Source organism: Symphalangus syndactylus, chromosome 19 (assembly GCF_028878055.3).
Source record: "Symphalangus syndactylus isolate Jambi chromosome 19, NHGRI_mSymSyn1-v2.1_pri, whole genome shotgun sequence".
Classification (NCBI taxonomy): Eukaryota; Metazoa; Chordata; class Mammalia; order Primates; family Hylobatidae; genus Symphalangus; species Symphalangus syndactylus.
Genome location: NC_072434.2, coordinates 56005692 through 56021262, shown reverse-complemented (window position 1 = coordinate 56021262; position 15571 = coordinate 56005692). Strand labels below are relative to the sequence as shown.

The following is a 15571-nucleotide window of genomic DNA, read 5'->3' as shown; positions in this document are numbered from 1 at the left end:
TAGGTCCTGCACTGGTTTTTAAGCAATCTAGACTTAACCAAAATGTAAGTGGAGTGAAAAGGATGAAAGACATGTTGAATACCTCTTACCTGGCATCTTTCCACAAGAAGTGTCTCCGTGGTATAAAAGAATCATTTGAAGTGTTGGCCTTGGAGCACAAGTAAGGAACAACAGGGAAGCAGGTTTTACTTTTTAAAATTAACTGACTTGTCAGATTCTTTGTCACATTTCTCCATTCATATTTTATTAGTTAGTATTGTAGTGTCTAAACTTTCCCCTTCATCACCTTTCCTCATCCTGGGTGGCCAGGTGACCAGATAGGTCTCCATTGGGATTTGGGTTGGATTTACGTACCCATGGCAGTCAAGGAGCCAAAGACTTCAGGGAAAATTGTCATGTCCAAGAACTTAGTGTGTGCCAAGAATTAAACTTGGGTAAACCAAATCCGATTATTCATTTCAGAGGCCCAAGTGGGATAAAACCAGAATAAACCAAGGGTCAGGTGCTGGATGGAACAAGAATGGAACTGAGTTTAGAGTTAGGGAAGTTGTTTTAAACAAAGCATTTAAATTTTACTCTTGAGCTACCATCAACTATGTATGGTAGTGTTCATATGGATCCCAGACATCTTTCATCAAACTTACATGTTGTTGTTATTAAAACACAGATCCCTGGGAACCACTCCAGACCTATCAAATCAGAATTTCTGGAGATTGGTCCTGGGAATCGTAGAATCTGCAGTTTTAACAAGATTTCTCTCACTTTGCCCCCCACCTCCCCAAGGCAATATATGATGGTAACTTTTATTTTTACCTTAATGATTTTTTTTGTTGATATGTTAGAAAAAAATAAGTTGTCAAGGATATACTTTCTTCACATACAGAGATATCAATTTGATTCCAATATCAGTGCCGAATACTCCGATTTGAGAAGGACTTGGGGCCACATTTTGACTGTGTGCAAGTGTTGTGATAGGTAGTGATGTTTGTTATGATTGTTGGAAGAAGGAGGACTGTGCTTCTACAACACTGAAACATGACATTCATTATTAAGTTGCCCTTGCTCAGATGTGTTTACTTAATATTCTGAATATCATAAATTCATAGGAAGGGCTTGGGCATATATACTTTCCATATAAATTGCTCTTCTTTGGTCCATTTCAGATGAAGTAGTGGAGCAGAGGTCTGGTTCCTCAACACCTCAGCGTTCCTGTTCTGCTGCTGGCTTACACAGACCAAGATCAAGTTTTGATTCCACAACTGCAGAGAGCCATTCACTTTCTGGCTCTCTCACTGGCTCTTTGACCGGAAGCACATTGTCTTCAGTTTCACCTCGCCTGGGCAGTCACACCATGGATTTTTTTGAAATGTGTGCCAGTCTGATTACTACTTTAGCCCGTTGATCTGTCTCTCTTTCTGTTATTGCACTATGAAAATCAGATATATTCTTTAAATTTTTATCTTACTTTTGGATAATATCCACTGCAATACTAATTGAGAGACATGAATTATTTCCAGGGGACACACAATGCTATTGAAATTACTGAAAACAAAATATCTGACATCTTATTTACTTGTAGAAATCTGTAATTCTATTGTGCCTGTGATAAATTCACACAGGCAATATCTTTAATAGGTTAATATCGATGAAGATTTTTTAATTACAATAATGAGTTCACTACAGATGATTAACACACCACACTGGTGAACCATCTCAATGTAAGGGTGGTTTGGCAACACCTCCTTGCTTTACTGTTTGGTGTAGGTAAATCCAGTTTACTTGCTAAATTTCAGTAGGCTTTATGTTGTGTTTATGCCCCCAATTTATTTTAACAAAAGAAGATTAAAAAGTAAAAGAACCACGAGTAAGATATTATTTAAATGTTGAAATCTTAAAAACCTGCCTCCAAGATTTCAGAAGCCAAGTTTTTCTAACAGTATTTGTACAAATACTGCCTCGTGTATTCAACAGAAGGACTGTGGTCATGTAACAGGTAACCACAATTTTCAGGTTTCTTAAAAACAGCTGAAACTAACTCAGGATTTTTATCTTGAGATTTCCCTGAATAATAAGAGCCTTCAAGTTTCAAATTAATATTGGAACATCTGGAATTGCAACAACTTTTGTCTTTTACATAAACTTATGTCATTTTAAAAATGTCTTGAAAATCTACCTTTCTCAAATTCTTTTTGGCTCTATTTATTTTTGCATTTCACCAACAGTGATAAAATAGTTAAAATGAAACAAAGCAAAGTATCAACAGTCCCTTAAATGAGAATCCTTATCTTTGACCTTTATTTTGTGTGTTAGGTGTTAGAGTCCTGGTGCAGGTCATAATGCTCATTCTTCATTGGAAGCCACTGGCTTCACCCCACCTAACCTAGTCACCATTGTCCTTGTTCATTGTTTCATCCTCAGTGGTTGATTGATATAGCTCTGAATCTTTTCTAGTCCAAGTTTGAAAACACTGTTCTGGCCCTAAGGGCTGGCTATGACCTTCACTGTTGAACCTGATAGGGCAGGGAAGCTTTGAACATCAAGAAAAAATTTTTATCTTAAATATATATATATATATATATTCACACACCACTGCTTTTAAGCAAAAACCAGTTTTTTTTTTGTTTGTTTTGCTTTGTGCAGGTTTTTTTTTAAGATTAAAAAAACACAAACTATAGCAGGGTAGATAATAGTTTATTGATTATATTTTGTTTTAGTAAAAGTGTTTAATTTTAAATTCTGTGTAATTTATCTAATTTGTATTTATTCATTTGTTATTTTTATGTTGTAATTAACACTTATTTACCTGGATTACCCTAAAAAACATTAAGCTCTTGAAAACAAAAAAATGACATTACCTTGACAGGCTTCTCTTTGCCAAAAGTAATGTATGTCCTACCAAGAAGCAAATGAGAATGTTAGACTAAGTTTCTCGTGTGTTAGTGGAAAACAAGTGTCTCTATCTTTAAATATTGTTTGAATCAGGAGTTTGCGTTGTGTCACATCATATGGCTTTGCAGATCTTTTAAAAACTGGTGTTAAATAACTTATAAGTCCAACTTCTTAATATCAAAAGAATCGTTCACCAATTTGAGAAAGAGGGCGGGTTGCAATTTGAGATAGTTTAAGGTTTAATTATTGAAAGACTGCCATCTTGTGGCACCAAAGGGTAATTTTTACGTGATTATTTGTATCGTGATAAGCAGTCCTGCTGTGTTAGCCTGGTGTATTATAGATATGGCATAGTTTTGGTTTTTTTAAATGGGTACATGCCTGTTTTAGGAAAAAACAGGGCCACCTCATAATATTTGCCTGATTATGAATGGAGTTATCTTAGAAATAAGGAACTAATCAGATTACTTAACCCCAATGACAAAATCCACAAAAATTTTGAAGGCAGAGAAACAGAAGGAATCCAGGGGTGTTTTAGCTCCATTAGTCTAATAGGTCAGATATTAAAAAGTTGTTCATATCAAAATTACCTTATATGGATGATTGTTTTTTGAGAGTTAATTATTTACTGTTTTCTAATTCTTGCCAGTATTTATGAACAGCTGTAGTTTGATATTTACCTACTGAATTTTAGGAGAACTAATGGTCACAGTTGGGGTTCTTTTATGTGTATGTTTTTAAAACAGCTATTTTGTGAATCTAGGTGGTTGGTTTTTAGAGCGAAGATTTCAGGAGACCCAGTCCAGCACAATTAGAGCTAGAACATTGTTACAGCAGGCTTTTAGTTGCTCATGGGCAGATAGAGGGAAAGAATCAGTTGTTAGCCCCAAATTTCCACAATTCAGTCTTGCAAACTCTGGATGTGGTAGGTAGATGTGGGCTAAGAATAATTTCCTCCAGTTAAGACTTGGGAGAAGAGCTTCTATTATTAGGTTATAGATAAGGCCTTAGTTATATCATGGAAATGGACTCCATGTAGTTCTAGAACAGCATTTCCCAAAGTATATCCTGTGAGATGCTCCACAGAAAAAAAGATTGCATGGACTAAGTTTGAAAAATGTTGCATGCTACTCTTCCCCTCGAAGATGACAGTGGATGTCAGCATTAAAGACTTTGACAGGTCTTACTGTGAAAAAAAGAAAGCCATATAACTTTGTTGAACTTTGCCCAAATTAATTTTTCATTTTAAAAAACTCAATATCCCATGAAAAAAGGCAAATTTGGGAAATACATTTTTTAAGAAAATATTGTCCCAGAATGCCATAATTAGGGTAGTTAATAATTAACACTTCCTTTTCTCTTACTGGTTGTTGGGAGAATCTGATTGAAAATCAGAATCATTTTGTTTTAACTTGCAGATGTGTTCATCATGAGTGAATGCTGGATTAAATAGAATTTTCTATGTCTGCAACTTGTTTCATGACACCTTGGTTTTCTTAATCATCTTGTGTTATTATTTGAGTGCAACATTATTTTTATGGATGGGTGACTGAAAAACCTGAAACAAGATTACTTGTTAAAAAAAAAAGTCTAAGAGACTAGTGACTCATGCTTATGGCTCTGTGGGTAATGAATCAGCGTCACTGATTCTTACTTTTAAAATGTGTAGTCAGTGAACATTTTCTAAATACTTTTTTTTGGGATACCATATGAAGATCTAATTCCTTATATTTCAGTGTAGGAACAGCTACCTTCTCAAATAGAATATGCAGGGAGGGAAGTAGGCAAACCATTTACAAGTTGGGTTTTTGTTTTGATTAACCTTTTAAGAGACACTTTTGTAATCTCTAGTGTTTACATTCCTTTATACTAGCTATCTATAAAGAGAATCCAGGAGCCTAAATTAATCAGAAATAATTGTATTTCTGTGTCAGGATATTGGCTATATGTGGCACAAACAATTCTCCATTTTCTGCAAATGGGTTTTTCAGGACAGTTTTATAATTCTGGGTTTGCTTTTTCTTATTCCCTGGCCAGTTTGTACTCAGGGAATACAAGTTGATTTTTACTGTTAAATCAGACATAGTTTAGAAAATAATCATAAACAACTATTATAGATTTTTGATTTGTTTGGATTTATCTGTAGCATCGAATAATGTGCCGTGTACTGAGTTAATGTAGGCACCTCACTTTATGTTTATAAAATGTAAAAACCTGGAACATGCCTGCCACAGACACCACTTTGTCTATTCACTGGTTAATAATTTACATCCTATTAATGGTTGTAAAAGCTCAGTATCTAACTGCTAGACATGTTCACAGTTTTGTCTGTTTTTGTTTATTTGTTTTTAAAGACCCAAACCTTTTCAATCTTGAATTTATTTACTTGGTTCTCCTGTGTCACCCTGTGGCTTTTAAAATAGGGAATGTAATTTATTTTAATAGTAGTTCTCAAAGACTCTATTAAAAACTCTGGACGAGGGATATGTGCAATCTATTGGTAAGTCACATCCTATGTTTGGCCTCATTTTTATAACTCCTAAAATGAGAAAGGTAGATTTTAACGCTTCTAAGGTACCTTTGAGCTTTAAAGTTCTTTTCTGCTTTTCCATACGATTTGTGTTAGTGTTCACTTTTTATATATTTAGAGTTTTTATACAAGTGTGAATGTTTCTGTTTTGATTTGGTGAGGCATGTCAAAGGTATATACTTGAATATTTTTCTAAATACAGCTGCCAGAGGAATGCAAATGGCAAAAATCATCCAGAAAACCAAACACGGTGAAACATCATGTCCATTTGGCATGAAGCAAAGCATTACAAATTTGGAGTGATGAAAGTGTTCCATATATTTTTTATAGTGATTTTTCGATCTAGAGACCCTTCATATTGTTTACTTACTATTACAATAACTTTGAGAGGTAACCAGAGAAAGCATTTTTGCCATTTCCAGATGAGGAAGCAGGACCAGAAAGCTCTTCATAAAGCTTTAACACCATGCAGGTATCCAGCAGTGATCAATTGCTCTTTATAGGAAACCACCTTTCCTCTGGGGAAGAACAGTCTGAATTAATAAAACATCAGAGTGGTTGAGTAATAAAAATAAACACAGATGTATTGCTTTCAAGTCTTAGAGTGACATAAAGTAGTCTTAAATAAATAGTTCTTAGTTTATTTTAACCAGTTGATTGCACTAATGAGATGTAATTATCTGAAGTATTTATGATTAGCATATTGGTTTTTATAAGTATTTCTAAGTTATTGAGGGTGCTTAAAAATACTGAAGAAACTTTAAAACATGATTCTTCTTATAATTTTATGTGATTCTTACAGCACAATCATTTTTGAAAAAGGAAAACTAGGCCGGGCGTGGTGGCTCATGCCTATAATCCCAGCACTTTAGGAGGCCAAGGTGGGTGGATCACCCGAGTTCAGGAGTTCGAGACCAGTCTGGCCAACATGGTGAAACTTCGTCTCTACTAAAAATACAAAAATTATCTGGTGTGGTGACAGGCTGCTTGTAATCCCAGCTACTCGAGAGGCTGAGGCACAGGAATCTCTTGAACCTGGGAGGCAGAGGTTGCAATAAACCAAGATCATGCCACTGCATGCCAGCCTGGGCAACAGCACAAGACTCTGTCTCAAAAAAAAGGAAAAAGAAAACTAGCCCCAGTCCCTGTCTAAGTTGTTATAGTTTTTGACTATTATCTGAATTAGTCTTATCCAAATTTCATATGCAGATTGATAATTTTTCATTTTGTATGTATATTACATGATATAACTATTTTCATAGAATATATTTCTAATTTACAAACACTGAATTATTATTAGCTTGATAGAGTTTCTCCCAAACCTTATAAAACTTTGAAATATACTTATGTTTGAGCTTTAAAAATTATAAAAACTTCATTTAAACAAGTTGCTGGCATCCTTACTAGCCTTTCCACCTGTAATTATGATGCATTTGATGCCACTGAACAGTAATAGCACAAAGAACAGGTCGCACAGTCTAGACTGGATTGAGTTTTAATTAAACTTCTTCAGCCATAGCCTGATAAGAATCAGGCTGGGTCTAGAAGAGTTATCAGTCTGTAGGCCTGTGTTAATTTTGCAAGCTAATGTTAATGTTTACTGCCAGCCTTGCATAGCAATGCCAGTTTGCAGTTGTGACTATGTATGTGACTTTTGGTAAAAATGGTTTATATCTAAAGTAGTTTAGATTTTATGGAAGTGGCTCTTGATTGTTTGGACAAGCAGGGTAGGTAAATTTCAATTATGTTTAAAGTGTAATTAAATCCTAGAATAGAGCACTCTCCAGAAAAAAAATGAAAAAAGAATTTGGAGAATATCCTGGCATGAAAACTTTTTTGAATAGTACATAGAATTTTGACAAGGTTCATACAGTGCATACAGTGTGACCTTTTTTGAGGTGGGCAAGGAGGGTTGCTACTTTGTGTTGATTTAAAATTTCAAGGAGGAACAAAAACATTCTAGCCAAGGAGAATTGCATTGTTAATTTTTTTTCTACTAATTTAAACGTGTATTTTTCACAGTTACACATTTCTTTAAAATAAGTTTTGCAACCAAAAATGGCCATTTTTCTAGACAGATAACATTTTCCTAAAGTGGAAAAGAGATCCACTGTTCTAAAAACAAAACAAAACAAAACAAAACACTAAATTGTGCCTTCTCCCTTAAATTATAAGAAGAGTAATACTAAAAACTTGTTTAAACTATATTTTCTTGTTTTCTAATCCCTCTCAGTTCTCCTTAGATCTGCCTCCTACAAATGATCATGTTGTTTGCATCTGCCTGATTGAGTGCCCTTGGTCAAACCTCTCACTATCACTGTCAGAAGTTGTTCACTAAATGTGTTTTCCTACTTCTTTCATGTTGATTGACTTTATAAGTCACCTTGGTAAACATAACATTTGGCTACCTTCTCATGCTCTAAAAATGAATGCAATGAATGGCAGTTTTTATATTTTAACCCTTTAAAAAGTTTGTCAAGGAAACAACTCAGAGCTAAGAATAAAATCTAACTTGGAATCAGTTTCTTCCTTTGGCTGCTGAAGCAGCAGCAAGTCACATAACCTCATTTAGTTTTTCCATTTACAAAATGTGGATAATAAGCTACCTCACAGATGTGTGTGAGCAAGTGTTTGAAAGCCCTTGTTTAAATACAGGGTTTATATCCCCACATTCAGTGTAAATTCCTTTTTTTAAAAAAATAAGTATCTTTGATACTGATAGGATGAGTATCTTGATTTTTAGGTAAGATTACAGTTTCACAAATTGTGGTGGTGTTAGGTGACATTTAATATTTCTTGAGACATCAAGTATTCAAATATCAAACTTGTCCTGTGTTGTAACAAATACTCAGAATCTCTTAAAATGTTGGCTGAAGCTGCCTTAATGTACCAAAATACAGCTCTCAAGACTGTTCACAAATATCTGTGGTTGTACAATGTTTTGAACATTTAATGTAAAGTTGTTATAGAACTGTGAACTCTAAGGATAGTACCTTTATTGTTTTAGGAAGAATGGTTGTGTTCTTTGTCATGTGTGCTTAAATGTACAGTGGATTTTGAGTGCAACAAATAAAACTGAAAATTAACAGTCATTTGGTTGTGTCATGACAATCATAATATAGGATATAATATTTACTTTTTTTCAAAAACATCCTGCATTCATTCATTCTTAGCCTACCTTTGAAAAAGAAAAAAAAATCCATAGGTTGATACATTGACCCATTGGAGTACTTCGTTATATATTTATTGAAAATTTTTTTTAATTGTTGAAGTTGGGACCACTTTTTGTAATTGGTTTCAAGAAAAAAACAGACTTCCAGTGCTTTTCTTTTCAAATAAACTCCGATTCAAATTTCAGTTTTGTTTGTTATATACTTTTTGTGAGTGTTAAATGATATGGGAAGGATTTGTCTTTCAGTAACCATATGGAAAAGATGTCTTCGTGAATTACCTAGCATTTCATAGTTACAGATTCTTCCTAATTAATGTTTGCACTGTATGAAACTCATAGGTAACAAACACAAAAGAGAAAAGCAGCCTATCTGATTGCTTATAAGCTTTTTTCGCAAAATCAAATTAAAGTCTCTGATTCATTTGAAAGCCATTTTTGTTTCTGCTCCATCATTATGCTGGTATTCTGCACGCCAACTAATAGTTACAGGAAAGTTATTAGTGGAAAAGATTGCCTATATTCATTGGCGATTTCACTCCATCTTTTTTCATTTTTGTCATCTTAGTTGTACATTACAGTTTTTAACTTGAGCTATTGCATTGGCTTTCTACTGTTGCTGTAACAAATTACTACAAACTTAACAACTTAAAATGCAAATTATCTTATTGTTCTATATGTCAGAAATCCAGCAGGCTTAGCTGGTTTTTCTGCCTCAAGTCACACAAGCTGAAAACCAAAGCATTGATAGGGCTGGGCTGTGGAGGAGAGTCTGTTTCCAGTTGCATTGAGTTGTTGGCAGAATTTCGTTCCATGCTGCTGTAGGATTGAGGTCCTCGTTGCCTTTTTGGCTGTTGGCTAGGAATCATTTAAAGCTTCTAGAGGCCATCATCATTCCTTGGCCCATGGCTCCCTTCATCTTCAAAACCAGCAACAAGTGGCTTATGGTTTGGATCTCTTCTTCTTCCTCTTCAACTACATGTTTCTGACTTGCTGAGACTGACTTTACTGCCTTCCTTTTCAAATTTTAAGGGCTTATGTGATTAAGTTGGGCCCACCTGGACTATGTGCTTTTTGAAAAACATACTTTAGCACTCATGAAAAAGAAAAATGCAAGCATATTAAAATCAGGATATACAGGTAAAGTTTTCAATTTGCTTTTTCTAAACTTGAAGGAAAAGAATGGATTTGTTTTTATTAGTGAAAATATTTTTTATTTCCTAAATTGCATAGATAATAGATGCTTCCTATAGGAAATTTGAGAAGTGAAGGAAATTTAAAGAATCTGAGAAAAATCTCACCCATAATAAGCAGCCACTTCTTAGTTTTATTATTGTATGTTCATATTTTTCCTCTTCCATTTCTTCCCCCTAGAATATACCTTTTAAAAGTTTTGAAGATTTGCAGGAGAAGGCCTGGTCAAGAAGGTTGCTATGACATCTTAGAAGAGTGAGTATATCACAGAGAAACTCAGAAGTGGGAAGGGAGGTCTTGGGACATCTTAAGGTTGCTGGAGGGCCTGGCCTGTCTATCAATGGGTTTATGAGTAGGCCAGTGTTAAGTCTCTGTTACAGTAAAGTGCTTTATTATGCTGCCTTTTATCTGATGATGCCCTTATCTTTACTATATTTTTATACAAAATTGACAATAAAAGGTAAACTTAGTCTTTCCATTGAAGCTTTATGCTCAATTAGGGTTTTTAGGAGACAGATGACATCTGCTTAGAATATCACTGAAGTCTCAGTTATGGTGTTTATATTTTGAAACCTTGCAGATTAATAATGTGAGAAATATAGTTTTGATGCTTTGATTCCAAGAATGGAGGAAATGTGGCTCATATTAATGAAATAGAAACATAACTGCATTAAGTATGGATAGAAAGGATAGAAAAACCATCATGTTTTCTAAAAACCTATACCATATCAATAAATAATATTTAGGTACTAGTTTATATTAGACAAAATAATTTATACTTCAGTATATGCTATTTAATAGGCTTTTAATCCTGAACTGTCTATGCAAAAACATTACTTAACAGCCATTCTTTCAAGTCTTACAATTTGAATTTTAAAAATGTATTTTTGTTTTCAGCATCTTCCAACTTTAGAAAAAGCGAAGTACAAAAATGACACCACTTATACAGTAGTGTGTATTCAGGATTTTAGACTACTTTTATATTATTACATTATAGCATAACAACTACCCTGTGAGTAGACAAGATGAGAGTTATTAGCTCTGTTTTTTATTATTATTATTATTTATCATTTTTTAGACGGAGTCTCACTCTGTCACCCAGTCTGGAGTACAGTGGCATGATTTCAGCTCACTGCAACCTCTGCCTCCCAGGTTCAAGCGATTCTCCTGTCTCAGCCTCCTGAATAGCTGGAATTACAGGCATGCACCAGCACACCTAGCTAATTGTTGTATTTTTAGTAGAGACAGGGTTTCATCATATCGGCCAGGCTGGTATCCAACTCCTGACCTCAAGTGATCCGCCCACCTCAGCCTCCCAAAGTACTGGGATTACAGGCGTGAGCCACCGCGCCCGGCCTAAGCCTGTTTTAATAATGAGGAAATTGAGATGCAAAGAGCTGAGTCAAATTAGAACAAGGGGCCATGTAACGAGGTGGAAAGTGCAGGGGACAAACCTATCTGAATTCAAATTTAGTCCCACTGTCACTCCAAGATTTAAAAGACTTAATGGCTTGGTGAAGTGGCAAGAGTGATGTATGGTATATGATTCTCTGTTGGACAGGATTACTGCATGAAAGATTTCTGCTCAACATAGTCATATACTCTTCTTGCCCACAGACCATACTTAGCCTTGTCTTCTGCAATGCCTACTCTAACAATTATTGTCCTGGAGAGCAGGAGAGGGCTGCAATTGCCTCTCACTGGGTGGTAGATTTAGTTCAGGGGGTCCAGAGTTTGGTCTCTAGTCTAAGCAGAAATATATTTCCAATCTTTGGTACCAGCCTTAATTTCATCTCCCAGAAAAGAAGTCTCAAAACCATTCCCTAATTCTCCTTCTCTCTCACGGCTACATCTAATTAGTCATCAAGACATTCTGTTTTACCTCTGTAATACCCCTAATGGGGCTCCTGTGCCATATATTTCAGTTGCTGCTGTCTTAAGCTGTAATGCCCTTTTGCCTAGAATATTGCAAAAACAATTCATCTCTTCTCTATTAATTATCCATATTGGTGATTGCTTGCCATCCCCCAAATATCTGGCATTTTCTTCCTGTCCCCCAAATAACTGGCATTTTCTTCCTGCTTAACCCTTAAATGACTCCTTACTCTTTAAAGGAAAAGGTACAAGTGAAGTCTGTCACATTCTAGCCCCACCTTACCCCATTCCAAACAGCTCTTGCCATTTCCCACTGGACATTCTACGCTCCATTTACTTTGAATTTCTTCATAATCAATCATCAGACAGAGCATGGATCTTCCATCTCTGTTCCTTGTCTAATAAATAAACATATTTAAAGATGAAGCTTCAGTGTTACCTTCTCTGTAAAATATTTTTTAATCCTTTAGCTGTTCCATTCATATCTTGTTTACTTATGTTATTTGTAATAATCTCTACAGATTTCCTTCTCTAAACTCTGAACTTTTTGAATATCTTTGATTCCTGTCTTTTAGAATAAGCTTGGCCTTTATTGACAAATGTCATTTGGAACATGAAAAGGAAGATAAAAGAACCTAGAAGCTTAAAAAAAAAATGGCCTCAATATAAAAGAACAAGGCCATGGAAACAAATTCCATCACACTTGTGAAGGCCAGAATAACCCTGCTTAAAGAACTGAGTGAAATTCTCCAGTTTTTCAGTGCTGAAAAAGCCACTTGAAAATTTGAAACTGTTAAATGCATATGTAGAATTTATTTCTCTTATTGACATGCAGTGCACCTCATTTAAAAAACAGAATAGATGTTACAGCTCAGCTTTTAAATTTTTATTTAATTCCATATAAATGAAAGTACATATGAATGCTATTATTTGAATAGTTATTTGGGCATAGACAAAATAATGACAATTGTTCTTATTTTGGACAAAAAGATGTTTTAAAGCAATACAGCATATATATTATTTTGTTAAGTACATTTGGGCACTTCTTAAAATGATGGGTGAATTTAGGAATAAATTATTTTTTGGCAAACTGTTCCCAAAAGAAACAAATGTGGAACAGTATTCATATGAGTTTATTTTTGTGATAAAGTAAAAGGACATTTATACTTTTTTTAAAGACTGAGCCATAATTAAGATTATACCTTAAACTTGAGTATTTAAAAGACCTTGGTTACACTGTTTACTGTTCAGAATTAAATTATACCAAGTTTGAATGCACAACATCTAGAAATTACAAACACTCATGTACTAATATTAGAAGCAAACTAACCATCTGCACAACTGACTAGGTGCCATAAGGCATGATTTCTAACTTTGGATATGGCTCATTAAATAAGTGCTCAAATGCTAACACATACTGTTTCACATTCTCTTGAACTGGCAGTGAAGTAGATACTGAAATAGACATTGAAAGATAACCTTTTAGGAGTAAAACCAACATCTAAATGTTGAGGATTTGTTTTTATTTTTCTCTTTTAAGTTCAGAACGAAAGTTTCCTCAGATTCCACCATCTCAACATTTTGACATGTAAACTGAAACTGATGTAATGCAGGACTAGGCTCTTAGGACTAGTTCTCCCTTGTGCAGTCCATAGCGTTTGATCTTGATCTTTCTAAGGTGACCAACTTTGATGCCTGAGAAAAAAGAAAAATATGCAAACATTTTAAAATATAGGACAATGAAACAGTTGAGTGGGAGATTTCTAGGGAATTTCTGATCTAGTTTAATATGTTTGTGTTCTTTTAAAATGTTTATAAAGCTGTGTAGAGAAGTTTGATAGCATACTCAGGAGAGACAATAATAAACTCTCTTCCAACATAATCCTTATAGAATAGGGCACTGCATGTCTAATTTTTAAAATTTATCTGAATTTCAATAAATTCAGTAGCCTTCTCTTGAGACTAATGTATACAACAATGTTTTAGGAACTCATGATTTAAAGTATAAAATCAAACAGCTTACTTGAAATCTAGATGTTCAATGAGCACATATCCATCTATAGAAACAAAAATCACTGTTAATTTGAAAGTTATAGAGTAAATGCTTTTTAAAAAGCATTTTAAGATTTTTTAAAAACAATGAAATGTTATAAAAGATAAGCAAATAAACTTACATTTGCCTTTAGAATTACGACATATCACTAGATTTTGTTCGGTGGTATCAATGACTTCCAATTCTTCCCCAGGACTTATTGGCAAATCAAATATTCCATTTCTTGAATTATTGGAACAGGCCACTGCTGTGTTGATGACAATAATGTCTTTGTCGTACTGAAATGAGAAATTACTAATCAGAGCATTCTTGCATAGTTATTTTTCATAACAAAATTAATGGAGGATATAATATAGTAACTTCAAAATAAACTCAAGATACTATTGACTAGTTAAATAACACATATGGGAAGAGAAGATAGGAAAGTATACAGTTAAAGGAAAGTCGTTTAAGAAAATAATAGTAAAATGGTGCAATCTCACATTTGTTTGGTATGATTATACTTTCAAAATGTTTTCAAACCATTATTATTTTTTTCTCTCAAATTTTTTTTAAATTATTCTTTTTAGGTATGGGGTACATGTGCAGGATGTGCAGGTTTGTTACATAGGTAAATGTGTGCCATAGTGGTTTACTGCACCTATCAACCCATCACCTAGATATTAAGCCCAGCATGCATTAGCCATCCTTTCTAATGCTCTCCCTCCCCGCACCCTATCCCTGGACAGACCCCAGTGTTTGCACAACCGTTATTTAATTGTACTAGAATGAGCCCTGCTGGACGAGTTGTAACATAGGTATGAATTAAGCACCATGGATGGTAGTTAACTGTTCCATTACTAAAACCTCTGTGTAGTGCCTTAAAGCTTATAATATTCTTACATATCTATCATTTCTAGATGACACTCTTTCCATGCTTTTTCTCTGTGTGAGCTTATGTATTCTTATATATAGCTATATTACATGTTATTTTAAAGTAGTGGGAATTGGCTGTATCCAGTTGGGGGCAATTCCCAGTCTCCTTTTGTATTCACAGGCAGGCAGGCATTTTGTTAGAAACTCCTGAGAAATTCAATTCCTGACATTGGGAATCTTTTCCTGACAAACTGACCTATACATCTGCAGCACATCACTTTCTAATGCACTGAAATCTGTTGACCACAAATAAATAGTTCCAGAATACACAGCTTAGATTACAGGTACCTACTTCTCCAAATTAGCGTGACCAAATATCTCCTTTTGCCCAGGATATTGTCTGTTTATAACTAATGTATCTATCTATCTATAACTGTTTATTATTATGATTAAGAGTGCCTCCTTCCACTCTTAGAAGTGTCCTGTGTTCAGATCATAAATTACAAGATCAACCTATACCAAGTGAGATCAGAAATACAAGATAGATTTTTCCTTTACTTAACAAAGTAATCGCTTCCTTACTGACTTTTTTATCCTTTACAGGCCATTGCTCACTGTGAATTCATAGTGATTTCTTAAAATACAAAGCTAATTAGGTCACCCTTCTATTTATAAAGTTCTAAAAACTCCTTTTTGCTTTCAGGATGAGATCCACACTGCTTAGCTTGACATTCGGGGTCCTTTGCATACTGTCATTCCCTATCCCTCTATCTTTGTCCCCTTTACTGAAGCTGCATCAAGCTACATGACAATCCTTGAATACATGCTGTTTACTTGAAATACTCTTCTTTCTCTTAACCACTTCACATGAGGGCTGTTATGACTGCCGTATATAATTTACTGTCTTAACTGTACTTTATATCTATTCCTATTATAGAATTTAATAACATACTGTCTTATCAAATGAAAATAGTAGACAGTCTTATTCATCTTCGTACCCTCAGTG

The 15571-nt window shown here is 34.5% G+C and overlaps 2 protein-coding genes across 3 annotated transcripts in view; one reads left to right on the top strand and one right to left on the bottom strand.

Annotated features, from left to right (window-relative positions):
* The window catches only part of PRKAA2 (protein kinase AMP-activated catalytic subunit alpha 2), a 77988-nt gene extending 68969 nt beyond the window's left edge, over positions 1-9019 (top strand). For both annotated transcript variants that reach the window (XM_055233890.2, XM_055233892.2), the window contains one exon: positions 1164-9019. In XM_055233890.2, the coding sequence (XP_055089865.1) occupies positions 1164-1402 (239 nt within the window). In that variant the 3' untranslated portion in view covers positions 1403-9019. The remainder of the gene's footprint in view (positions 1-1163) is intronic.
* Positions 9020-12392: 3373 nt separating this feature from the next.
* FYB2 (FYN binding protein 2) overlaps positions 12393-15571 on the bottom strand; it is a 98677-nt gene continuing 95498 nt past the window's right edge. Inside the window, exons 18-20 of the mRNA XM_055234614.2 lie at positions 13832-13988; positions 13681-13714; positions 12393-13352 (exon numbers count right to left, since the gene is read on the bottom strand). Of these exons, the coding sequence (XP_055090589.1) occupies positions 13331-13352; positions 13681-13714; positions 13832-13988 (213 nt within the window). The 3' untranslated portion in view covers positions 12393-13330. The remainder of the gene's footprint in view (positions 13353-13680; positions 13715-13831; positions 13989-15571) is intronic.